This window comes from Cervus canadensis, chromosome 21 (assembly GCF_019320065.1).
Source record: "Cervus canadensis isolate Bull #8, Minnesota chromosome 21, ASM1932006v1, whole genome shotgun sequence".
NCBI classification, from domain to species: domain Eukaryota; kingdom Metazoa; phylum Chordata; class Mammalia; order Artiodactyla; family Cervidae; genus Cervus; species Cervus canadensis.
Window position 1 is genome coordinate 12,630,733 of NC_057406.1, and position 25,998 is coordinate 12,656,730.

General features: G+C 53.9%; 2 protein-coding genes across 4 annotated transcripts; one reads left to right on the forward strand and one right to left on the reverse strand.

Moving 5' to 3' along the window:
* The first annotated feature begins 2,719 nt into the window (after window positions 1-2,719).
* On the forward strand, window positions 2,720-11,106 carry ITFG2 (integrin alpha FG-GAP repeat containing 2). Its single transcript, XM_043440495.1, has 12 exons — window positions 2,720-3,022; window positions 6,127-6,222; window positions 6,767-6,808; window positions 6,902-7,073; window positions 7,799-7,938; window positions 8,305-8,453; window positions 8,841-8,938; window positions 9,112-9,165; window positions 9,269-9,360; window positions 9,578-9,695; window positions 10,036-10,209; window positions 10,332-11,106. Exons 1-12 carry the CDS (start codon window positions 2,927-2,929, stop codon window positions 10,433-10,435), a joined length of 1,335 nt encoding a protein of 444 aa, XP_043296430.1. The 5' UTR covers window positions 2,720-2,926; the 3' UTR covers window positions 10,436-11,106.
* Window positions 11,107-11,539: 433 nt separating this feature from the next.
* NRIP2 (nuclear receptor interacting protein 2) lies at window positions 11,540-19,724 on the reverse strand. 3 transcript variants are annotated; one of them, XM_043441431.1, is made up of 6 exons: window positions 19,216-19,724; window positions 15,572-15,709; window positions 14,383-14,465; window positions 13,602-13,723; window positions 13,265-13,324; window positions 11,540-13,021 (listed from the first exon to the last, which is right to left on the reverse strand). In XM_043441431.1, the coding sequence occupies exons 1-6, from the start codon at window positions 19,405-19,407 to the stop codon at window positions 12,840-12,842; spliced, it is 777 nt and encodes a 258-aa protein (XP_043297366.1). In that variant the 5' UTR covers window positions 19,408-19,724; the 3' UTR covers window positions 11,540-12,839. The 3 variants fall into 3 exon arrangements, with proteins under 3 accessions (XP_043297366.1, XP_043297368.1, XP_043297367.1); XM_043441433.1 differs by lacking the exon at window positions 13,265-13,324 and adding an exon at window positions 13,325-13,377 and having other exon boundaries at window positions 19,216-19,718; XM_043441432.1 differs by lacking the exon at window positions 13,265-13,324 and having other exon boundaries at window positions 19,216-19,722.
* Between the last annotated feature and the right edge of the window lie 6,274 nt (window positions 19,725-25,998).

Sequence of the window (25,998 nt, forward strand, 5' to 3'; positions counted from 1 at the left end):
TTTGGCTCTCTTGACAAAAGCCAAGAGGCAATGAATCCAGGTTGCAATCACAGTAACATGACCTTCATGACATGACAAACAGAGCAAACAAAAACAGGCACCCCGGCAGAGAAAGGTCAAGAACAATAAGCCCAAGTGATGAGGAAGATAAACCAAGGCCTTGTGGGTGTTGGGTCAGGGTACCATTTCAGAGAGCTGAGTCAGGTCAGGGCACTGGGTGACTGAGGCGAGGTGATCCTCAACTATTTTGTCCCAGATTATTTATTATTTTACTATTTCACTCAAAAGAGCTGGGAAAAAGAGAAAACAATGGAGTCATACATACAGTGAAAAACACAATTCAAAACTAAGTTTATTACATTCAGATATAAACATTTAAAAACTGATTGTTTTTCCACCCCTTAAACCTGGTGGAAGCTTAGGATTGGGGCCAGGATGCGAGAACCGAGATGTGGTAGAGCCAGGTGAGGCAGCACACGTGCCCGCTACAAAGGATGTGGGCTTACAGCACCAGGTACACGTGACGCTCCTTGGAAGAAAAGTTATGACCAACCTAGACAGCATATTAAAAAGCAGAGACATTACTTTTGCCGACAAAGGTCCATCTGGTCAGAGCTATGGTTTTTCCAGTAGTCATGTATGGATGTGGGGGTTGGACCATAAAGAAAGCTGAGTGCCAAACTGATGCTTTTCAACTGTGGTGTTGGAGAAGACTCTTGAGAGTCCCTTGGACTTCAAGGCGATCCAACCAGTCCATCCTAGGGGAAATCAGTCCTGAATATTCACTGGAAGGACTAACGCTGAAGCTGAAACGCTGGTACTCTGGCCACCTGATGCGAAGAACTGACCCATTGGAAAAGACCCTGCTGCTAGAAAAGTTTGGGGGCGGGAGAACTGGACGACAGAGGATGAGATGGTTGGGTGGCATCACCGGCTCAACGGACATGAGTTTGAGTAAACTCCAGGAATTGGTGATGGACAGGGAGTCCTGGCGTGCTGCAGTCCATGGGGTCGCAGGGAGTTGGACACGACTGAGCAACTGGACTGACACACGTGTGACCCAGGGCCTTCTGCGTAGACCTGGCATGAAGCAGAAAGCTGCGGGCACTGCGCTCAGCGTCTGTCCAGACTGCCTCCTCTTTACTCTTCTGACCAGTTGCTCCCTGTCCTCATCCCACAAGCCATGAGAGCCACAGTACCTCCAGGACAAAAGGTGCCACCCCCTCCCCAGCTCCTGGGGCTTTCTTCCACTGTGTCAGATGATTCCACATCTCCAGGTAAGTCCCTAAGTTGTGTCCGACTCTGTCACTGCTATGGACTGTAGCCTGCCATGCTTCTCTGTCCATGGAACTTCCCAGGCAAGAATACTGGAGTCGGTTGCCATTTCTTCCTCCAGGGGATCTTCCCAACCCAGGGATCAAACCTGCATCAGCTGCATTGGCAGGCGGATTCTATACCACTGAGCCACCAGGGTAAGGTAGATGTCCTTATTTTTACAATGTTGACTCCTGAAAAACCCATGTGTAAATTAGTCTGGGCCTGCAGGCCTAAAGCTGAAAACCCACGGAGCACCTGCAGAATCTCACAAATAACACTTTTGATGCTCTGACTGATGAGGCCCAAAGAAAGGCTGCACTGGATTCAACATGGAAGGTTTCACTCCAAGTCTAGACTTGATGGGGACGTCCCATTTACACTATAGACAGAGACCCTTGAGGAGGGCAAGAGCTTTGTGCTGAAGGGCTAGACCAGACCCAGAATCCCAGCGACCCTGATTTCTAGCCTGAGGACTTTTCTGGGAACTCTGGCAGTCAATGACAGGATGTGGGTTTTGGCTCAAACAATTCTGGTTTGACCCACCTCCATAACTTTCTGCCTTGCTATTTTATCTTGCTGAACCTGTTTTTTTCAATAAATAATCTGGAATAAGCAGACAAGCTCACGTGCACTACCTACATGAGATAATATATGTGTAATGTGCCTTACAAGTGACTATATGTGCTTTACAAGTGATTTTCAAACTTTAACCAAGAGAGCATACCCACCATGGAAAAAAATTTCTTTACATAGTAAGTCTGTATTCACATATATGTGCGTTCAGTCGCATCCGGCTCTTTCCCACCCCATGGAGTGTAGCGCACCAGGTTCCTCTGTCCACCGAATTTTCCAGGCAAGAAGACCACAGAGGGTTGCCATTTCCTTCTCCAGGGGATCTTCACAAACACATGGGTCCAACAGGCATCTCCTGCAACTCACGCATTGGCAGGCGGATTCTTTACCACTGCGCCACCTGGGAAGCCCTATATACATGTATAAATATATACAACTGAAACAAAGGTTTCAAAAAAAAAAAAAACTTACCTTACTACTTGAGATTACTTGGCTTTTTCTATTTCATTTTTTAAAAAGCTGGTCCGGTTCACTACCCTCATTTCAAGACTACTAAAGGGATGTTAGTTTTCTTTCTTTTAAAAACATTGGAAACAAACAAAAAAAATTGGAAACCACAGAGTCGTTGGTTATTACAGTTATGATTCTCAGGGATGGTCTGGGGACTAGGAATCTTCACTGCCAGGGCAACAAAGGACGAGGTCAAGGTTATTAGGTCAAGCCTTCGAGAGCTCTGTTGTCAAGGAAACGACTCAGCCCTGCCAGCTTCGGCTGACCGGTACACGCCGCAACCTGCGGAGAGGAGGAGTGGCCCGAGGCCCTGTCACTCAATTCAGGCTCGGGAGCCCCGCCCACACGCCCGGCGCGCCCGGAAGGCCCACCCCCTCGCCGAGGTTTAGCGAGGTAGGCCGCGATTGGAGGTTCAGACGTTGACGAAGCTTTTCGCTTTGGGTGGCCTCTCCGCTCGGGCGGCTGTTGAGAGGGGCTCGGGGAACACTTAGCGGGGCTCCACGGTCCTTGAGCGCTCGGAAGTGCGATGAGGTCGGTTAGCTACGTACAGCGCGTAGCCCTAGAGTTCAGCGGGAGCCTCTTCCCACACGCCATCTGCCTCGGAGACGTTGACAACGACACGGTCGGTGCATGCGCACTGGAGACGCAGTCCTCTGCGCACGCGGGCGCGGGGCCAGGGGCCGGGGGAGGCTGCCGGCGCCTGCGTGCTGCGTGGGAGTGGACGGCGTGCCCTGCAGGCCGGGCGGCCTGCGCGCGTGCGCACGGGCGCTAGGGGAAATTGACTGGGAGGGGCCGTGTGGGCAACTCCGGTGCGCCGCGTCCTGGCTGCGTTGGTCCGGAGCGGTGTCCTTCTAGGGGCTTCCGAAACGGGCGCGCTGCGTGGTTCAATGACTTGTGTCCAGGAGGACCCAGTAAACTGCGTGGCCGGCTTCCCCGCCCTTTCGGGGCCGTCTTCCCTTTCAGAGCCTCGGAAATAAACACGGAGCGCGCGTGCGGCTCCGCAGGAGCACCTGCCGCCCGACCCGTCCTGGCCCGGCACACCGGACGGTTTTAGGCGCCTGGCCGGCCGGCCTTGGCTTAAATTACAAGCTCAGTGTCCATCTCCCTTTCCTCCCCTTCCTTCTCCCTTCGTTAAAGTGTGTTAATACCAGTAGAGCAGGCCCGAACCGCGTCTGGTGCTCGCTGAAGGCTCCGGGACGCCTCAGCGTTGTCGTTAGTGTTGGATTGTGGTCCGAGGACTCTGCGAAATTCTGGGGGATTCAAAAGTGGACAGAATACTCCCAGTCCGCCCCTCGTGGGGCGGGGGATAGGAGGGGTGGAGAGTGCGATAGTCAAAATAATAGGGAAATGTCATGAGCCCATTGATTAAAATGTGCCAAGGGTTCTAGGGTGGAGGCATCGAAGGGGGCCGTGGCTGTTGAGGGTGCGGGACCCTTTTTCCCCATAATCTCTCATAGTCTAAATGCAAAGCACATTGTTGCCCTTCTGTGGCTACCTGCGTCTCATCCTCACTTCCTTGTTCTATGCTGTCTTTTCCCTGGCAATACACTAGGGCTAAAACATCCCACCACTCACTCCCACCCCACCCCGCCCCGCCCCTAGCCTCCTTTGCCCTGTGATGGGAAAGGTACTTTGCTCTTCCTTCTCTAGGGAGGAAAAAGTTATTCTCGTAAATTTGTATTATGTTTTCTGGGCTTTCACGTTTCTTCATATACTAAGCAGTATAATTTAATGAGAAAATCAAGGGAGGCATTTTAGAGCAGTAAATTACCGAAGTGACTCTAGAGATAAGTCATTTTCCATTTCATCCGATCATCTTCTTTGTTTAAAAGGGAAAATTATATGCCTTTTCTCATAGCTTAAGTGTCACTTTTTTAAAAATTAAATTGTACTTTAATAACTGCATTGCACACTCAATTCTGCAATATTACATATATTATACTATCCTTAAAAAACAAAAGTTGTAAGCTAAATAATGACAGGAATTTTTAATCTTTTTTTCCGCTGCTGTATTCCCTTCCAACACCTAGAGTAGTGCCTGGTGTGTAATTAACACTTAGTAAATGTTTGTTGACTAAATGAGGGTTGTCAGGAAAGGCAGATGTTATTATGTATCTCAAAGCAATTTGAGGGCTTTACCTGTTATCAATAAATGTAATTTTAAAAAGGGCAAGTAGGGGAGGTAGTTGGCTAGTGATGGGATGTGGTCCACTCAGCCTGCATGAGTGTGGATAGACATTTTGTAACTGGTGCTCCAGGCCAGTCTTTGGAGATTCCGGGCCAGAAAAAAATACTTTTATTTCATCCTAATAAACCATTCACCTAAAGTTTTTTGCAAGTGATTTATTTCCTGCTAAGAGGGAGAAGCCAGGGGTGGAATACACACCCACGCAGAGAGAACCCGCTTCCTTTCTGTCCGCATTTCTGAGCAGAGCTGTGATCTGCAGCTTGGTCCTGTGGTGTCACCGGGTAACCTCCGGAGGCCAGGGCCAGGATGGCCTGCAGAGGCGCGCTCACGCTGGGGCGTCTGTCTTTGGATCCCCACCAGGGATTTTTCCCTGAAAAAAAACTAAAGGGCTGACTGGGCATTCTCTTTCATTCTTACTTTTCTTTGTTTCTTAAAAAAAAAAAATTCTAATTTGTCTATTAACGGAATTACCTGGCAGTCCAGTGGTTAAAACTCGGCGTTTCCACTGCAAGGGGCACAGGTTTGATCTCCAGTCCAAAAACTAAAAGATTGCTCATGCTTCACCGCTTGGCGGAAAAAAAAATCAAATCTCTTGAGAAAATAGTATTCATATGAGGACAGGAAGGGGTGTTAGATGTCCCCCTAAGGGGGAATCTTGAAACGACTTCTGGAAATAGGTTTATGGAGCCAGTTGGTTTTCATGGTTATCCCCTTGAAAGGGTTATCCCCTTTGGGGAACCTCTGGGAAAGAGGGCCCAGATGTAAATGGTGAAGAGGCTCCAGACTCTCCTGGTAGCCACCACTTGAGGGCACTAGAGGCCCAGAACTCAGATGCTGCTCCTCAGGCATGTCCACCTGCTTTGTGTTCTCTCTGAGGCACCAATATTAAAAGGTCTTGTTGCTAGAGGAGGGAGTGCCCCAGAGCCACCACTGTTTTTATTTGGCCTCTGATTAAATATGAACTCTGAAGGTAAATTCCTCAAGTATGTTAGTTGCTCAGTCATGTCTAACTCTTTGCGACCCTATGGACTGTAGCCCACCAGGCTCCTCTGTCCATGGGATTCTCCAGGCAAGAATACTGGAGTGGGTTGCCATTCACTTCTTCAGGGGATCTTCCTGAACCCAGATCTCCTGCAGGGCAGGCATATTCTTTACCATCTGAACCACCAGGGGAGCCCTAAATCCCCCAAAGTTGCATATGTGGGGTTGTTTTCAAAACGTGTCCTAGGCATCAGGGTGAATTACAAGAGCCAAAGGCAGGCAAGTAGGGCGTTGAGCTGTTCAGATGTCAGGCTCTTCTGAGATGGGTCACAGATTCTGTATTGCCCCTCCTCTGAGCTGCCCTGCCCTCAAAGCCCACACACCCGTGTGGAAATGAACTGGGAAACCATGGCTGTGTTGGTCTCAAAATATCTGTGATAAAGTCGATGAAGATACAGATTGAGGTCTTGTGGTTTCTGCAGGGTGGGCCGAGTCTAGAAGGCCTTGCGTGGCTCAGCAGGACCCAGCCTAACCCTCTCTTCTCTCTCCTTTTGAAGTTAAATGAACTGGTGGTGGGGGACACCAGCGGAAAGCTGTCAGTGTATAAGAATGACGACAGCCGGCCATGGCTCACCTGCTCCTGCCAGGGAATGGTCAGTATTCAACCCTGGGTCCCTCCTGTCGAGGCACTGTCGAAGCTGGGGGCCCCCATTGAGCTCCCCAGCGTGTGCTCGGCCACCAGCTCCTGGTTCGGGGCTCATTTGAGTCAGGGGGGGGAGGTCCCCAGGCAGAGCTCTCCCAGCTGTCCCACATGGGCACGCATGCACACAGCTGGGCTGGTTTTCATTCTATGTGATGGAATGACTCCCTTAGTAATTCACGGGTCTGCATAGGTTGCCTGATGGTATGAAGTACAGTAGAAAATGGTGGTGGTCATTTGATTATGTCTGGAAATGGTAGTCTGGCTCTCTTGATACATGTAGTTTTTGTTTTGTTTAAGCCCAGGTTGTCTTCACCGCTTTAGGTCCACGTACCGCTGTCCGGTACACGGGACCCAGAGCACAGTAACGGGATTAGCACAGCCGCTTGGCGCGGGCCATGTGCACGCGCTTTCAGCAAATGACAGAGTTGCAAGGAGGTCAGGGAGCACTGGGGTCCCTTGGCGTGTCCCCCAAGCTCCTCTCTCTTCTCTTGCAGCTCACTTGCGTTGGGGTTGGGGACGTATGTAATAAAGGAAAGGTAAGAAGCCCAGGGGCCCCCAGGCTTCCCTTGGCCTACCCCCGATTCCCGTGCTCTGACCACCAGCCCCCTCCTCTGCCTCATCTCACCCAGAACCTAGTGGTGGCCGTGAGTGCTGAGGGCTGGTTTCACTTGTGTGACCTGACGCCTGCCAAGTCCCTGGATGGTTCCGGGCACCACGAGACCCTTGGTGGGGAGGAGCAGCGCCCAGTCTTCAAGCAGCACATCCCTGCCAACACCAAGGTCATGCTGATCAGCGACATCGGTGAGCATGGCTGTGTTTGCAGGCAGCGGGGGAGTAGGAGTTGGGGCAGCAGAGCAGAGGTCAAGGGAGCCGGGGGGTCGTCAGTATTCATCTGGGTGGTGGTCATGCGTTTAACGCCGAGTTACTGCGCTCCTGTCATAAACCAGGCATCATCCTGGGCACTGGGGTTGCAGTAGTGAATAAAACAAAGATCATGGCCCTCTTGGACGTTTACAAGGTAGGGACAAAAAATAAGCAATAGAAATGGGGTAAGAAAATTAAATAGTACACTTGAAGGTATAGAGGAAATACATCAGGAAAGGGGCTGGAGGGTGTTGAGGGAGAGGAGTTGTCAGGGAAGTCCCTGCTGGGAGGGGTCATCTGAGCAGCAGGTCAGGGTTGAGGGGAGTGAGCCCTCAAGGTCAAGGTCAAGGATGCGGGGCAGGTACTTGGGCCAGAGGCCGTCTGGAGGGTGCCGGTAGGGATACGGGTGCATCAAGGCACTGGAGACGTGTACCCGGGGAAGAGATGACAGGCTCCGCAAGGCAGTTGCCTGGTTCTGGACATGAGGGAGGGCAGAGGAGCGGGTCCCGGGCTCCAGGGGGCGGTGGCAGCTCAGCAGGTGGGCCCGAGGTTGAACCTGATAAAAAGTGCTGGTGCTGGAGAGGTGGGGAGGGCATGCTGGCAGGACTCAGCTGATGAAGGCAGACTTGGCTCCAAACCCGCCATGTTTTCCGGATGTGCAGATGGCGATGGCCGTTGCGAGCTGGTGGTGGGCTACACAGACCGTGTGGTCCGGGCTTTCCGCTGGGAAGACCTGGGCGACGGCGCCGAGCACCCAGCGGGGCAGCTGGTGTCGCTCAAGAAGTGGATGCTGGAGGGTCAGGTGAGCATCTGAGGCCGGAACCGCAACCCAGGGCTGGGGAGGGGCTCCCTCCTCCAGGGGACTTGGGGCCGAGGCGTGGGCGGAAGGAAGGGAAAATTGCCCTGTGACCGAGACCCAGAGGAGGTCACTTCCAGTGAGAGTCTTAGGGGAGACGGCGGGTAACGGGCAGACAGAAAGGGCCTCTGTGCTGAGGGTGTGAGGTGGGTGTGGTGTGTCGTGGCGGGTGGTCCCCAGGGACGCTGCCCTTCCCCTACCGCTGCCCTCGAAGGCTGAGGACGTGTCCCAGGGCCCCTACCCGCCTGCCCCGGCCTCTGCAGGCTCCCCCTTCTCTCCCAGCCTCCTGTAAGCCCCCATCCTCTGGTGCAGGTGGACAGTCTCTCGGTGACACCTGGGCCCCTGGGTGTTCCCGAACTGATGGTGTCTCAGCCAGGCTGTGCTTATGCGATTCTGCTGTGTACCTGGAACAAGGACCCAGGGGCGCCCCCCACCTCTGAGGGACCCATGGAGGGCACTCGGTAAGGGTTGTGTGGGTCTGTGGACAGTGGGGTCCCTGGCACTGAGGTAGGCGCCCAGGGCCGTGGACGGATCTGCAATTGGCAGAGCTGCGTTGGCCAGGTCCCCGCACCGGCAGCTGAACCCCATTAAGGAAGATTGTTCTGGGGCCAGGGAGTCCCTGCCATGAGTTGTAGCAACTGAGGAGGTTCTGGGGTTCCAGCCTGGCAGCTCCGCGCTCTCTCCCGCTCTCTCGACATGTCCCCTGGGCCAGGCTGGCTGGCCTGTCAAGTCTCCAAGCTGCTTCACGCCCTGGAAGCTCGTACAGAGATGAGCCCAAGGGGTTGGGAGAACCAGGCTTTCTTGGGCTCCCACTTAGCACCACCTCCCTCCCACCCTCTTCCCCACAGGGAGACCCCGGCCGCCCGGGACGTCGTGTTGCACCAGACCTCCGGCCGCATCCACAACAAGAATGTCTCCACTCACCTCATCGGCAACATCAAGCGAGGTGGGGGCGGCGGGGGCGGGGTGGTGCGGCAGGTGCAGGGGTGAGTGGGGGGGGAGGTGCAGGGCCCCCCTGCATCTCTAGCCCGCCCCCCCACCCTCAGTGCCGGCTCTGATCTCACCTCTCCTTCTTCTGGTCCTTCCCCCCACCACCCCCCCAAACCCCTCTCCACCCAGGCCACAGCCCCGACAGTGGTGCCTCTGGTCTCTTTGCCCTCTGCACCCTTGATGGTGAGTCCCCCAGGTCAGCTGCGGGCCGTGCAGGGTGGGTGATCGTGTGCCCAGGCTTCTGCGCAGAGATGCGGTCCCCAGCCCGGCCTGCCTCTCCCCGCAGGGACCCTGAAGCTCATGGAGGAGGCAGACAGGCTGCTGTGGTCGGTGCAGGTGGACCACCAGCTCTTCGCCCTCGAGAAACTGGACGTCACGGTGAGCGGGACCTGGAGGAGAGGGACAGCCTCCTCCTCCTCGGGCACTTTCAGTGGGACTGCTCTCCCTCCACAGCCAAGTTTGCCCTCCTCCTAGGGCTCCCTGGAGAGGCCCGCCCCCTGTCCCCCCCCCCCCCCCGAAGTGAGCAGCATCCCCGCAGGAGGCCTCTCTCAGAGGCTCCCTGCTCCTCCTACATCCGCTCTCTGGCCTTTTTCAGGGTAACGGGCATGAGGAGGTGGTCGCCTGCGCCTGGGATGGCCAGACGTACATCATCGATCACAACCGCACCGTCGTCCGCTTCCAGGTGGACGAGAACATCCGCGCCTTCTGTGCAGGTGGGACCCCTCCCCGTGCCCAGCACACCTGTCCCCTCGCTCCAGTGACCTGGGGAGAGGGGTCGTCACCCAAGAGAAGCTGCCCGTGTTCCCCGGGGCTGCCACTGAGACAGGAACTCAGCAAACACCCCCTGGGACGCTGTCCTGCCTGGGTGTCACTTAGTGCCTGGAAAGGACCAGATACCTTACCGTTTTACTTGCTTTGCTGAGTTCCCGACAGTAGAAACAGAAAGGGGCCTTCAGTGTTCTGCTCAGGGCCTGTGGGCGCCTGGAAACTGCTGACACAAACACCGTGGGGCCTGAGCCTCCCAACCTTGTCTCCCCATCCCTGACCTGCCAGGCCTGTATGCCTGCAAAGACAGCCGCAACAGCCCCTGCCTCGTGTACGTCACGTTCAACCAGAAGATCTACGTGTACTGGGAGGTGCAATTGGAGCGGATGGAGTCCACCAACCTGCTCAAAGTGCTGGAGGCCCAGCCGGAGTTCCGGGAGCTGCTGGGAGAGCTGGGCGTGGGTGAGCCCTGGGATTGGGGGTGCTGCTGGGAGAGCTGGGTGTGGGTGAGCCCTGGGCCCATGGCTGCGGGCACCCAGTGGCACAGGTTCCAGCAGACCCACCAGCCTCCGTCTCGCCCTCAGATCCCGATGAGCTGCCTGCCGCCCGCGCCCTGCTTCACCAAACCCTCTACCATCCAGACCAGCCTCCACAGTGTGCCCCTGCGGGCCCCCAGGACCCCACCTAGCTGGACCGGCTTCCTGGCAGAACAAGGAGCCTTCTGAACCTGCCCGCCCCCACCCCCCCACTAGCTGTCTGGCATCTGGAAGACAGGAAGTGCACATTACAGGGGAAGGATGGCGCCCCCCTTGGGTGCTGGGGACTGTAGACCTCCTGGTCGTCTTGGTGAAGGAAGAGACAAGCTGCCTGCCCCTCTGCCCATTTCCTTCAGCAGGCACTGCCCCTCACCCATCCCGTCAGCAGGCACTGCCCCTCCCCAGAGCCCCCCACTCCTGTTGTTTGTGAGGAGTGGCTACACACACAGGGCCCCCTACTCGGGGGGCCCCAACTTGTAAGGAGACCAGGCTTCGGGGCCAGAAGAGTGAAGGCAGTGAGGGCCCAGCCCCCCGCAAGTTCCGTCTCCTGCAGCTCCAGGCGACTAACCTTAGTGACTGTGACAGGAATGGCGAACCACAGATCTTTCGCCGTGATGGGGTTACGCCCTCATTAACCCATTGTAGGTTGAAAATACCGTTAAGTGGAAAATGCATTTCCCACACCCCACCTGCTGAACATCACAGCTTAGCCTTGTCCATGTTAACTGTGCTCCAAGCACTTATATCAGCCTGCAGTTGGACACGATCACCTGACACAAGCCTCTTTTATAATAAAGTGTCATTATAAAAGTGTTAGAATAAAGTGGGTATCTTATGTGATTTACTAAATACCGTACTGAAAGAAACTGGTGACTGTGGGTACAGAATGGTTGTAAGTATGTTAATTGTTCACACTCATGATTTTAAAATCTGATGTGGGTTTTCGATCCCAACTACAATCAGAACGGTACCTGGTGCTCTTTATATCCCTTCAGCTGTGGATTCCTGTGCTCCAAGTCAGTGGTTTTCACATTGCAGGTTGCATGTCCATGCACACGTGTGTGCTGAGGGCAACATAGAATATCCCTACTGTGTGTGAGCTGTGTTCAGAGGAACTAGAAAACCTGTACTCAGTTACACTGACCCCAGCCAGAAGGTCACCCTGGGGGGAAGGTCCACGCTCATATTTTCTTCTGTGTGGGAGTAAGGGCAGGGCAATCATGCAGTGTCCTAGAAGCAGAGAAGGACACCAGCTTAGAGAAACAGGTGTTTATTCCAACAAAGTCGCTGCTGAGCTGAGGGCTTTCTTGGGCCTGGGGTCTGCAATGGCAGAAGCAACAGGTGGAAGGGAGAGGAACAGGGTGAGACCCAGGAGCGCAGGGGTCATGGAGGGTGACAGCAGGGGCCAGCACACTCCTGCACCTGTGCCAGGGAGCCCCTCCTCTGGGTGCCAGGGACATAGCTGAGGAAGGTATGCCCAGGGGGCACAGCCTTTCCTGGGCCTGCTCTCATCTAACTTAGTCCGGGCTCGGGTTTTGTTTCCAACCCAAGGGGCATAGTCCCCTGGTCAGGTTACCTATACCACTGTTTTACTCTTCCCCCAAATTTGAGACTCAGACCAGCCAGAAGGACACCAGGCGCCTGGACCTTAAGGTTTGGGATCCTCTGTTCACAGTGAAGGTAGCAGAGCCTCCTTGGGTCTTTACTGGACTCAGGGCTGGGGTGGGGTGGGGTTGGGAAGAGCTACCAGTGCCAGAGAAGATGAGCTCAAGCTCAGGAGGCCAGAGGTGAGGGGCAGGAAGAAGGTTGAATGAGGTGGATAGTTCTGGAAGTAAGGAATACTGGCCAGGTAAAGTTGGTGCTGACAATCCCACCCTCCCGTCTGGCTTGGGGGGCAGTTCTCCACATGCCCCCCACCTGAAGTTCAGGGGCCTAGCAGGTGAGAAAGCAGGTGGAGGGCAAGTGTTTGGAGTAAGTCATAGAGGTATATCCAGGGTGTGCACGGGGCAATCAAAACAATAACCGGCTTCAGTTGTTTGTAGCCCCAGAAAAGGCAACTGATGAAAGAGCCCACCGCCTTGTGGACCGGGTGTTCCTCTCCCGACACATCCCCGTCATGACGACGGTTTCTCTCTTGCTCAGCCGAGCACAGAGTCAGAAACGTGGGCCAGCAGGGCCAGGGCCCAGGGCCGGTGAGGGGGCAGGCTAGTTGTGAGGTGAGCAATGTGGAGTCAAGGCCTCGGGGGTGTTCAGGGTGGACAGGGCAGGCAGGGATAGGCAGCAGTTTGCAGCCCCGGACTTGGGGCACCCTGGCTGCGCCAGGGCCCAGCATGGAGCCCCGCTTTGCTGATGTCCTTTTCTGCAGTCCTGATGCGGCTCTGTTCTTGGGAGGGGATAAGGGAGGACAGGGAAACCAGAACCCTGAGGTCTCGGGCCCTTTCTAGGAAAAGCTTTTCTTGGGGGGCAGGGCAGGTGCTGAGAAGCAGAGGAGCATGGCCGCCAGCCAGGGAGACGGGACGGCGCGGTCAGGGTGGTGACAGGCGGGACAGTCCCCAGCTACCCAGCTCTAGTCATGCCCCATCCCCCAGGGCTTCGCCTCCTGAGGCAGGGAGTTTTCCCCTGGGGACCGTCCGGGGCTGCCATCGTCACTGGCCGGGCTCTTGGTACAAAGGCAGGAAGGGCAACTCCGAGAACGGGGCTTTCAGCCGCAGCACATGATGCTCCAGGTCGATGCAGCACTGTGGGTGGGGGCAGTGAGCTCATCTGGGCAGGTGACCCCCTTCCTTCCCACTGCACCCTACTCCTTGCGTCTCCCCATTTTCATGCACCCAGACTGCTGTCAAGAAGGGACCAAGTTCTCCATGTTCTTCAGTTGTAGGCAGATAAGGAACCTCTAAGGAATTGAGGGTAAAATTCCACATCCCCAACTCCCTTCTTATGTGATGGAGCCTGGCCCACGCGCCCACACCCATGCCTCCTACCTCTTTTTCCTGGGCCCCAGTTCAGGCCAGGGTGTGGTACCAGTGTGAGCATCGCCTTACCTGGAGAGAGAGCAGGGTCTGCAGGCCAAGGCAGAGTTCAGGACTCTCCACATCTGCGGGAACCATTTGAGGACATTGCTGTCCTCCTGTCAGCTCTTGCCCTTCTCTGCCCACCCCCGCCCAGGCCGGAGAACCTGGGGGATAATGGGAGCATCTTGGGGGCTGGGGTGCCTCATCTGTGTTGGCCAGAGCTGAGAGGCTCTGCCTTTGCCCCACCCAGGAGGGAGAGAGAGAATTGCTGAGACAGACGCTGGGCTCTGACAGAGCGAGGACTTACCTACCACCTGAGCCGAGCACTCCACGGTCTCCTGGCCCAGCTGCAGCTCCAGCTGCTCCACCAGGGCTGGGGGCCCCTGGTGCAGGTCCCCACCTGGGGCTTTTAGGACCCTCTTCCCTAACCTGCAGTTGGGAAGCAAGGGTTATGGCCACCATGGCCCCCACCCCCACACCATTAATGTCCCTCCCACCACATTTTGGGTTTGCAGCCCATCCCTGGCCCCACGTAGAGTCTAAATCCAGTCTTATCAGCCAGAGCCCCCACCAACTCTTTAAAAAAAAAAAAAAAGAAGAAGAAAACAGTTTTATTGGGACTTCCCTGGTAGTCCTGTGGTTAAGACTCCAAGCTTCCGTGACAGGGAGCTCAGGTTCGATCAGGGTACTAAAATCCCACATGCTGCATAGAGTGGCCAGAAATAAAATAATAATAAAATTAGTAGAGGTTGATACACATTTTAAAAAAAATCAATAAAATAATAGCGTTATTGAGGTATAGTTCATATATATAGTGAAAGTCACTTTTTTGTGTGACCAAGCCATGCAGCTTGTGGGATGTCAGTTCCTCAACTAGGGATTGAACCTGGGTCACAGCAGTGAAAGCCCAGGGTCCTAACCCGTAGACCACCAAGGAACTGCTGAAGGTCACCCTTTTAAAGTAGACAGCAGAGTTCTGCAACCATCACTACCTAATTTCAGAATATTTCCATCACCCGGAAAAGAAGCCCCTCCCCCACTGGTTTGCGCGCGCGCGCGCGCACACACACACACACAGCTCGCCTTACCCGAGGCGGCTGAGGCATCCAGCAGAGATTTGATTGTACTGGGTGCCCGTGTCCACCGCCACCTGAAGCTCCTGGTCCCCGCACTGAGAAAAGGGGAGGGGTCTCCGTGAGTCCCTGGGGGCGGGGGATGGGGGGGCGCAGGCGCAAGGGGGAATGGGCTGCGACTGACTGGGTCATCTTTCCCAGCCCCTGATAAGTCCCTTTCAGAAATGAGTGAAGGGAGTAAACTGAGTCTTTAACAGTGATTCTTCTGGGAGACATACAGCTGAGACAGAAGTGGATCAGATCAAGAATTGTGAGTGGTGAGCGCATACGTTTGGGGAGAATGCCGTCAGAAGTGGAGGAACCAGTGGAAGTCCTTTTGCTGAGAGGAGAGCCGAGCGCCTCCTGTTGGAGGGATCTGGGGTGTGAGTGAGGAGGGGTAGGGGTGGGGACCGCGGCACCAATTAGGAAACGAGACGCCGGAACCAGATTCGCCACTGCAGGTGAAGAAGGATGAGGTCGCTTTCTTTTGGATAAAAACAGAAGTTTGAGTTTGCACTTGATACCGCAAAACAAGTCTTTTCCTCCTTGTACGTGTTTGCTGAGGTCTGCTGTGCGTGGCAGGTGGGAGCGGGGGCAGGGGAGGCTGCCCCTCCCGCCCCCCCCCCCACCCCCGGTGTCAGTGCGGCGTGGAAGGTCACCCGTTGGGGGAGAGAGTGTCAAGCTCTGTGGGTTGAGGGGCTAGAGCCTTAGATGTTGAGCCAGAGGAAAGGCCCTTCCATTGGGAAAGTTAGGGGAGCATTCCTGGAGGAGGTGACAGCTGGGGCTGGAAGGGCATGGGATGACACCAGCCAGTAGGCAGAGGAGATCCCAGCAGAGACGGGCAGGAGGGAGCGGGCCTGTGTCAGGCAGGGCTCAGAGATGACCAGGCTGTGGCCTGGAGCGTGAGCTTTCCCAGGAGGGCTGCGTTACCCACTCGTGTGCGCCATTCGTGTGCAGAGCACACTCAGGTTTAAAGAGGATGCTTGGCTCACGGGAAAGGAGTCCTGTGGACCTCAGAAGACGGGGAGGCAGGGAGCAAAGAAGGTGGAGGACCCCAGTTCTAGGCCTAGGCTCGGGGAGGAGTGCCTTGGCTCCCCACCCCTCCTCACCTCCGGGGCAGAAGCGAGGGTGGGTGAGGGCAGCTGGGCCCAGAAGAGGTTCTCACCTTGCAATTGACCAGAAGCGCTGGCCTCTCGGGCTTGCTGGTCATCGTCCTGCTCTCCTGCGCCTGGGGAGGCTCCCCCTGAGGCCGGCCCGGGCTCCCCTCCACCACCAGGCGTCTCTGGATCACGCTGTGTGGCTGCTGCTCCATCATAAAATGTGGAGATGCTGAACCCGGGGCCTGGTCTACTCGGTCCCCGAGCTCACAAGTCCCAGGCTCTCCTGCTCAGCCCCACGCCTGGCCCAAGTCTTCCGAGAGTAAGAAGGGGCAGAAGCTTCCCCAAGGGTCCCAGCGGTCAGATCATAATAGCAGAGCAAGCCCCAGCATCAAATCACCCTGGTTTCCAGGACCCCAATGGATAGATCAGTGATGGAGAGATGGGGGGGAGGGGGGTCCATCCTGAGTTAGACGTGACATTGCAGGCACTGGTGGGATGCTGGGAGGCAGGTGGCAATTCTCTCTCTTATCTACAACACATATTTGGGGACATCTTTTCTTTTCTCCTTCCTCTGACCTCATTCTTCCATGGGATGCAGATCCCAGGGTTGACAGTGTGATGAAAAGAAGTCAAAGAAACAAGAACAAAAAAGAAAGGAAAGTCCAAATATTCTTCACTAGGAAGCTGGGAGCCATCCTCCCGTCCTTCACCCACAGCCACTCCGCCCTGTCCAGCCACTTCTTGGTTCCACCAGTTTCGCCTCCTGTGTTTACAGCCCACCTTGCCTTCTGTTACTGATTCGTTCAGCACAGCTCTCCCAAATCCCTGGGACGCCTCTGTTAGTCCATAAGAACCTGCCTCTCAAATCCACCTGCTCAAAGCCAGGGAGTCTCTGAGACTGTGCTACTCCAAGTGCCGTCCTCAGATCAGCGGCTTTACTGTCACCCATTAGAAGCACAGAATCACGACCTACTGAATCAGAACTTTGTTTTAACAAGATGTGCAAATAAGCTATGTGAACCTTGTTTTAACAAGACGTGCAAATGACCCACAGGCACAGGAAAGTTTGAGAAGCGCAAAGCAACCCGTCAGACCAAACATGTCTCTCCCTTGCTTGAAATCCATCAGAGGGACCTCCCTGGTGGTCCAGTGGCTAAGACTCTGCACTCCCAGTGCAGGAGACCAGGGTTCAATCCTCGGTCAGGGAACTAGAGTCCACGTGCCACAGCTAATTGTCCATGTGCCACAATGAAGAGCTGGCACAATCAAGTAAATAAATACTTTTTAAAAATATTAAAAAAGAAATCCATCAGAGCCTTCCTCTCCCCACTTTGCTTGCCTGGAGGTAACAGCCTGGTGAGCTGGCCACTGCCTCATCTCCCTCCACTGCCATGCCTGGGCCAGGCTGTCCAGGCCTCTGCCCCTGCTCATCCCTCCTCCTGAAAGTCCTCACCCTTCTCTAGGCCAGCCTGGCTCAACTCACTTGTTCCAAAACTGCTGTCTGGGGGGAGGCTTTGATTTTCAGTCTGGGGTTCCGAGAGCATGCTGTCATCCAGGCAGGGTTCACCTCCTCCAGGAAGCCCTCTCTGACCTCTTTGCGTTCTTCTGTCCACACACCAGGTGGGGGCAGTGTTCCATCTCTCGTCCCCCGCCCCCTCCCTGGCATGCCTCTCACCGCTGTTTTCTGCCCTTGAGGTCAGGTCTGTATCTCACTCCTCCTTATATCCCAGGGCTGGGCTCGGCATACAGTAGGCACTCAATAGATGCCCACCAAAGAATGACTGTGTCCCTCCAGGCTCCACACATGATTCCTCACCTGCCCTCCTTTCATGGGAGCCTGGGACTGTTTTCCTACCCTGGTCTTAATGAGGCCCTTGAGGCTGCTCCTGCCGGCAGGCTGCCAGCAGAAGGCCTAGCTCTGGGAAAAGGGGCGGTGAGCGCTGGGAGCGGCTGGGAAGGGCGGCCCGCCCACCTTTCCCACGAGGGGTGCAGGCTCTGGTCCGACTCCCATGCATCGTGCTCCAGAGTCACCCAGGGAGGGAGACAGGGTCCCCCTAACTGCTGTGTCTTCACTCCCCAAGCCACACAAGATAGCTGCTCCAGATCGATTTGAGAGGTCCTGAGGGCAGAAGGCCTGATCTGCTATGCTGGAATACCAGTGTTACTAGAGCCCCTTTGCCAGGGCCGAACAGATGAAGGTGGGCTGATGAGAGCCGAGAACCTGCTTCCCTGCTCCCTTGGGGTCTCAGCGGTGCCCGCTGCTAGCAAGGCCGTTCTCTGAACTGAAATCTCAGTCTGCTCACTTTTCCCTTGAGTGGGGGTGCCGTTGGGCCGGCTTCCTGGAGGGGGAACAATTGGCTGGGAGGGAGTGGAGAGGGAGGGCTGGTTCAGGAAAAGAAGTGAGGGGCTGCATCTGGGTCCAGGTTTCTGGGGAGAGGGGACAGCTGGAGTGGCCCGAGGTCCCCCAGAAATGGCCTCACATGCCTCCCCTTGTAGGAGTCCCTCCTCTCCATCCCCCTGCCTACGAGGTGAGAGAGGCGACAGGGTGCCCCCAGCCTTTCTACAGAAGCTCTCCTCTCTTCTGAGCCAGAGGCCAGAGCCATCTCGTCTTCTCTGGACCCCGTGAACCTCACTTCCTCTCAGGCTAAATGGAGGAGTAAGAGTAACTGGAGAAGGGACTTCCCTGGGAGTCCAGCAGCTAAGACTCTGTGCTCCCAATGCAGGGGGGCCTTCAGTCCCTGGTTGGGGACCTAGATCCCACCTGCTGCAACTAAGAGTTTGCATGCCACAACTAAGACCCGGCGCAACCAAAATAAACATTAAAAACAGAAGAGTAGCTGGAGGAATAACAGCCTTTAGATGATGCTCCCTATTTCCCAGGCACTGTGCTAAGCCCTTTACAGGTTTAGCTGATGTAATCCTGACATTCCCTATGAGCTACAACCTGTTATTTTTATCTTCCTGTAACAGATGAAGAAACCAAGGCTCAGAGACAGAAAGTAACTTGCCCAAGTTGCTAAGTGCTAGAGCCAGGATCTGAACCCAAGATTCCAGGCTCTGCAGAAGTCCACGCTTTTAGCCCCTCCCTCTGTCGGAGGCGGGTGGTGAGTGTATGAAGCTGTCCCCTGACTCACCCACCCCTTGGTGGGCACTCCCTGACCCGGTATCCTTGCAGGGGGGGGCACAGCTGCTGCAGGGGGATGGAAGGAAAGGAGCCTGGAAGGACCACATCACCTAGGAGGAGCTGGGGGGGCCCTGAGGAGCTGAGTACCCAGGCCAGAGCCATGGGTGTTCTAGCAGGGGTGAGGGGGACGGGCAATGAATGTCCAGTCCCCGTGTGCCAGGACCTGTGGTTTCGGGAGAGGAGCAAATCACAGCATTGAACCCACTGGTCCTCCGGGCCCAGCAGTAAACTGCCCCCTGCAAGCCTCTGCTCTAACCAGCACTCTTCACCTCCCCAGAGGGAAGCCTGGAGCTCTCTAGGGAAGCCGAGCAATAGATAGGGTCCCCTAGAGCCACCAAGCCATGGCAACAACCCGGTGAGGAGCCGGGAATGGTCAAGGTGAACCCACAAGTCAGGGCCGCCTCCCCCTACCCTGGGGACAGGCAGGTGTCTGGAGGCTTGGGGTCTGCACCCTCCCAGCAGAGCCAGAGAAGGGGGGGGGGGTCCCAGCCGCCCCGGGGAGGGGAGGGGAGAGGGTGGCCTCACCCAGTCCTTGGAGGTGCCGAGCCTCTTGAGGCCGTCCAGGGGCAGCAGGTCGGCCGAGTCCTTGTGCAGGAACTGGGTGGCCTGTCTGAGCCGGCGCTGCTGGCTCAGCCGGGCTCGGCCCCGAAGCTCTGCCTCCCGGCCCCTGTCCCCGCCGCCGCCCTCCGCCCGCAGGGCCTCCGGCCTGATGCTCATGGCCCCCTCGGGGCGGGCCGGGGGCTCCTGAGTGGTCCCGCCCTCCGTGCTCCCTGCCTCCGCAGCCCCTGCCGCGTCCCGGCTGCGGCTCTCCTGACCGGAGGGTCGTCTCGGCGGGAAGAAGAGAGGAAATAAATAAATAACGTGCAGGAGCAGCCGCGTCAGACATCAATTTCCAGAGCTTGCAGTAGAGGGAGCGGGGCTCCAGCTGGAAAAACCCAGCCCTGGAGGAGGCGGGGGGTGGGGGGGGGTGGCGGTTGGCAGGGCTGCAGCTGGCAGGTTCTGCAGCATCTCCAGCTCTGGGGTCCTGGCCGGAGTGGGCGGTGGAGGAGTGTATGTGTGTGTGCATGTGTGGCTGAGGGGGTGTATCTGTGCTGTAAACTGTCAGGGTATCCGTGCCAGGTGGTTGGAAAGGCAGCATGTGCCAGTGTGCGGGGGCAGGCTTGAGATGCAGGACAAATATCCCTGGGCATGTGTCTCCTGGGTTTCCCGGCCGTGCCCTCTACCTGGGGTTCTCTGCAGCCCCAGGGTGGGGTGCAGGCCAACACCTGGGGTGCAGGTTTGGAACAAGGAGGTCCAGCATCACATTTGTCTCAACAGGGAGCCTCTTGCCTTCTGGGTCTCAACCTTTTAGCATCCTTTGCTCCTTTACTCTGGGTCCTGGGTTTCAGGGTTGGCAAGAGCAACTCTGAATCTTCCTACTAGTAGGGCCCCAGCTTCCCCTTCCCCTTTGTGTGAGGCTCACTGAGTCTTGGCTCTTTTTTTTTTTTTAATTTTGGCTGTGTTGGGTCTTAGTTGCAGGATGCATGATCTTGGCTGTGTCGTGTGGGATCTTTCATTGCAGCACATGGACTCTCTAGTTGTGGAGTGAGGCCTTCAGTAGTTGCAGCCAGCAGGCTTAGTTGCTCTGTGGCATGTGGGATCTCAGTTCCCCTGCCAGGGATCGAATCCGAACCCCCCCACATTGCAAGAGAGAGAGAGCATTGGTGCTCCATGGTGTCTGGCTCTTTGCAACCCAATGGACTGTAACCCGCCCTCCCCAGGCTCCTCTGTCCATGGGATTCTCCAGGTAAGAATACTAGAGTGGGTTGCCATTTCCTCCTCCAAGGGATCTTCCCGACGCAGGGATCAAACTCGAGTCTTCTGTCCTGGAAGGTGGACTCTTTACCTACGTGCCACCTGGGAAGCCTTCTGCATTGCAAGGCAGAATCTTAACCACTGTACCACCAGGGAAGTCCCCTAGCTCTTTTTTAAACAGTTATAATTCAAACATGCAGAAATTTATAAGGAATAAACAATACCCTTTACTCCCCATCTCATTAAAAAAATAAAAAAAAAAATGCCACAAACATACATGAAGCTCCCTGGGTGCCTTTCCTCCCCAGATAACATTTGGTCTGGCATCTGGGGCTTCTCCTTCCTCTCTTCAAGCACATACGTAAATGTGTATCCTAAGCAGTGTCATTTCATATTGCCTGACCCACTGTAGACATCCTTCTGCAATTTTTTTTTTTTTTAGGCATGTGGGATCTTCACTCCCCCATTAGGGATTGAACCCATACCCTTTGCGTTGGTAGCTCGGAGTCTTAGCCACTGGATGGCTGGGGAAGTCCCAATTTGCTCTTTCTTGCTCATTATTTTATTGGTGAGATTCACCTGTGGGCCATGTGTAGCTCTAGTTAATTCACTTTAATTACTGTATAGTATTTCTCTAGTGAATACATCACATTTAGGAAATTTAGGTTATTTTTCATTTTTACAAACAAAGATGCTGTGAACATTTCTTGCACCTGTCTCTTGGGGTAAGCATTCCTGTAAGCACCTGTAAGCATTCCTAGGAGTGGGATTGCTGGGGCATCAGATATACATCTTGCCTCTTTTGCCATGATGCCAAATTACCCTCCAAAGTGTTTGTACCAGCCGGCACTCCATCAGTAGCAGACGGGGTTCCTTGGCTCCACTTCCTGGTCAGCACTTGGTATCAGACTTTTCCTTTTTAATTTATTTGGCTGCCCAGGTCTTAGTGGTGGCACTCGGGTCCTTTCGTTGTCATATGCGGGCTCTAGTTCCCTGACCAGGGATGGAACCTGCATCCCCTGCCCTGGGAGCACAGAGTCTTAGCCACTGGGCCCACAGGGAAGTCCACTCAGACTTTGTAGAGCCCTGATGCATTTGCCATCAAATTTTTCTCTCCAGCCTTTTGTCCTCACCATCATTGGCACGCCCTGGTCAAGGTTCTGCTGACTTGTGTTGGACACTCACAGGGTGAGTCTTGACCTGGGCCCTGCTCCCTGGGGCTCGATCCCATCCAGGCAACCCAGAGGCATATGCCCATTCCGACCAGGCAGACATTCCCCTGCCCCACTGCGGACCACGCCTCCTTGAGGCACTTTGCAACCACACCAATTACTTTATGATCCCCATTTACAGGCGAGATGTTAGGGGTTCAATCGTGTTCCCCCCAAATCCATATGTTAATGACCCAACCTCTAGGGAGTTTCTTAGGTGGTGCCAGTGGTAAAGAACTTGTCTGCCAGTGCAGGAGATGTAAGAGACACAGGTTTGTTCCCTGGGTGGGGAAAATCCCTGGAGGAGGGCATGGCAATCCCTTCTAGTATTCTTGCCTGGAGAATCACATGGACAGAGGAGCCTGGCAGTCTATGGTCCATAGGGTTGCAAAAAGTCAAACATGACTGAGCGATTTAACTCGCATGCACACACACAAACCCTAGGACCTCAGAATGTAACCTTATTTAGAGATAGGATCTTTACAGAGATAGTCAAGTTAAGATGAGGTCATCAGGGGGGCCCTAACCCAGTATGACTGTGTCCTTCTTTTTAAAAATTTATTTGTTTTTAATTGTAATACTTGCTTTACAATATTGTGTTGGTTTCTGCCATACATCAACATGAACCAGCCACAGGTATACATGAACCAGCCATAAGTATACATATGTCCCTTCCCTCTTGAGCCTCCCTCCCACCCCTCTAGCTTGTCATAGGCACCTGACTTGAGCTCCCTGTATCATGCAGCAAATTCCCACTGGCTATCTATTTTACACACGGTAGTGTTTATGTTTCCATGCTACTCACTCATTTCATCCCACCCTCTCCTTCCCCTACTGTGTCCACAAGTCTGTTCTCCATGTCTGTCTCTATTCCTGCCCTGCAAATAGGTTTATCAGTACCATTTTTCTAAATTCCATACATATGCATATATATGATACTCGTTTTTCTCTTTCTGACTCAATTTACTCTGTATATCAGGTTCTAGGTTCATCCACATCGCTACAACTGACTCAAATCCATTCCTTTTCATGGCTGAGTAATATTCCACTGTGTATATGGGCTGTGTCCTTCTTTAGTCAGTCAGTTCAGTCGCTCTGTCGTGTCAGACTCTTTGTGAGCCCATGGACTGCAGCATGCCAGGCTTCCCTGTCCTGCACTGTCTCCTGGAGTTTGCTCAAACTCATGTCCATTGAGTTGGTTGCCATGCAACCATCTCATCCTCTGTCATCGCCTTCCCCTGCTGCCTTCAATCTTTCCCAGCATCAGGGTCTTTTCCAGTGAGTCAGTTCTTCGTATCAGGTGGCCAAAGTATTGGAGCTTCAGCTTCAGCATCAGTCCTTCCACTGAATATGCAGGACTGATTTTCTTTAGGATTGACTGGTTTGATTGCCTTGCAGTCCAAGGAACTCTCAAGAGTCTTCTCCAACACCACAGTTCAAAACATCAATTCTTCGGCGCTCAGTTCTTTATAGCCCAACTCTCACATCCATACATGACTGCTGGAAAAACCATAGCTTTGACTAAACTGATCTTTGTTGGCAAAGTAATGTCTCTGCTTTTTAATATGCTGTCTAGTTTGGTCATAGCTTTTCTTCCAAGGAGTAAGCGTCTTTTAATTTCACAGTTGCAGTCATCATCTGAAGTGATTTTGAAGCCCAAGAAAATAAAGTCTCTGTCACTGTTTCCACTGTTTCCCCATCTATTTGTCATTAAATGATGGGACCAGATGCCATGATCTTAGTTTTCTGAATGTTGAGTTCTAAGCTAGCTTTTTCACTCTTCTCTTTCACTTTTATCAAGAGGCTCTTTACTTCTTCTCCACTTTCTGCCATAAGGGTGGTGTCATCTGTGTATCCGAGGTTATTGATATTTCTCTTGGCAATCTTGATTCCAGCTTGTGTTTCATTCAGCCCAGCACTTCACTATGCATAGAAGTTTAATAAGCAGGGTGAAAATATACAAGTCTGTTGTTCCATGTCCAGTTCTAACTGTTGCTTCTTGACACGCATACAGGTTTCTCAGGAGGCAGGTCAGGTGGTCTGGTATTCCCATCTCTTTAAGAATTTCCCACAGTTTGCTGTGATCCACACAGTCAAAGGCTTTGGTGTAGTTAATAAAGCAGACGTAGATGTTTTTCTGGGACTCTCTTGCTTTTTTAATGATCCAGCAGATGTTGGCCATTTGATCTCTGGTTCCTCTGCCTTTTCTAAATCCAGCTTGAACATCTGGAAGTTCGTGGTTCACATACTGTTGAAGCCTGACTTGGAGAATTTTAAGCATTACTTTGCTAGCATGTGAGATGAATGTAATTGTGCGGTAGTTTGAACATTCTTTGGCATTGCCTTTCTTTGGGATTAGAATAAAAACTGATCTTTTCCAGTCCTGTGGCCACTACTGAGTTTTCCAAATTTGCTGGTATATTGAGTGCAGCACTTTAATAGCATCGTCTTTTAGGATTTGAAAGAGCTCTAACAGTGTTCTTCTTCAAAGGGGGAATTTGGACCCTGAGAGATCTGGGCTTGGGAAGAACACCACGTGAGTATGAAGGCTGAGGGTGGGGTGGTGTGTCTCCAGACAAGAAAGGTCAGAGGTCACCAGCAAACCACCAGCAGCCGGGAGAGAGGTCTGGAGCAGACCCTGCCTCACTGCGCTCAGGAGGCAACAGTCCTGCCCACACCTTGACCTTGGGCTTCCAGTTTCCCCAGGACAGTGGGACAACACATCTGTGCTGATGAAGCCACCCAGGTTGCAGGACTTTGTTACGGCAGCCCCAGGAAGCGAGTATACCAAGACTCAGAAACCTTGTTCAAGGTTCAGGTACTGAGGTGGGGGGCACAGCCAGGACTCAAAGGCTCCTGCCTGTCTCCCGAGTCCTGCTTGCTCCCTGCTATGCCAAAGCCAAAGCACAAGGGAGACGGCGAGTGTGGACTGAAAACCAAACACTGGTGTGATTCCACTTACCCAGCTCAGCCCCCATATCCTGGCTTCCTGTGGCCTCAGTTTCAGCGGAATATTCCAGCTCCCTTCCACCCCCATGCCTGGACACCCGTTACCCCCATATTAACCAGGCATAGAGGTTGAAGAGGCTCCAGTGGCATGTACTGGGGTCCCTGGTTGTTTCAGCAGCATTAACCATGCACGTGGACTCTGTATATTAAGGATGCCCAGCAGGCCCATGTTGACAGGTGTCTCCCCCAACCTCATTCTCAGCCATCCATTCCTTAGGTCTGAAAAGTCTCCAATGTGTTCAAGAGTCCTTTATTAATACATTCTTTGGAGGGGTGCCACTGTCAACGGTTAAGAATGAGGGGGACCTTCGGGGGCTTAGCCATGTTGCCTAGGGCTGGGCTGACAGCCTGGATGGGTGTCCCAGCATGCGTCTGCATCCCACAGGACGGCATAAGCTCCTGTGGTATAGAAAGGGGACTTGGTGGGGGGCGGGGGGACTTCCCTGGTCATCCATAGCTAAGACTCTGAGCTCCCAAGGGTTGGGGCCCAGGCTTGATCCCTGATCAGGGAACTAGATCCCACACGCCACAAACTAAGAATTCTCATGTCTCAACTAAGACCTGGCACAGCCAAATAGACAAATTTTTTTTTCGTTTATTTTTATTAGTTGGAGGCTAATTACTTTACAATATTGTAGTGGTTTTTGTCATACATTGACATGAATCAGCCATGGAGTTACACGTATTCCCCATCCCGATCCCCCCTCCCACCTCCCTCTCCACCCGATTCCTCTGGGTCTTCCCAGTGCACCAGGCCCGAGCACTTGTCTCATGCATCCAGCCTGGGCTGGTGATCTGTTTCAACCTACAAATAGATAAATATTTTTAAAAAATAAAAAAGAAGATGGGGGACTCGGGCATTTGCAGTTTGGACAGGGAGAGGTTGGGGACAGCGTCACCTCTTTCCCAGTGGGTCTGACGAGGCCTGGGAACCAGTTGTGCTCAGGAAATACCATTCTCTGGAATGTGGCTGCAGAAGGGGTCCAGCTGGTCCCTGTGTCTGTGACTTAAATTAATATTGGCTCTCTCACTATCTCATGGTCCCACAGGCTCGGGGGTAAGACTTTTGCTTTTTGCGTCCCTTGGCTTCTTCTTTTGTAAATTTGTCCTTTGCCCCATGTTGGCTGAAGCTGAAGGACTCTGCCACCTGATGCGAAGAACTGACTCATTGGAAAAGACTCTGATGCTGCGAAAGGTTGAGGGCAAGAGGACAAGAAGAGAAGGGGACGACAGAGGATGAGATGGCTGGATGGTATCACCGACTCAATGAACATGAGTTTGAACAAACTCCGGG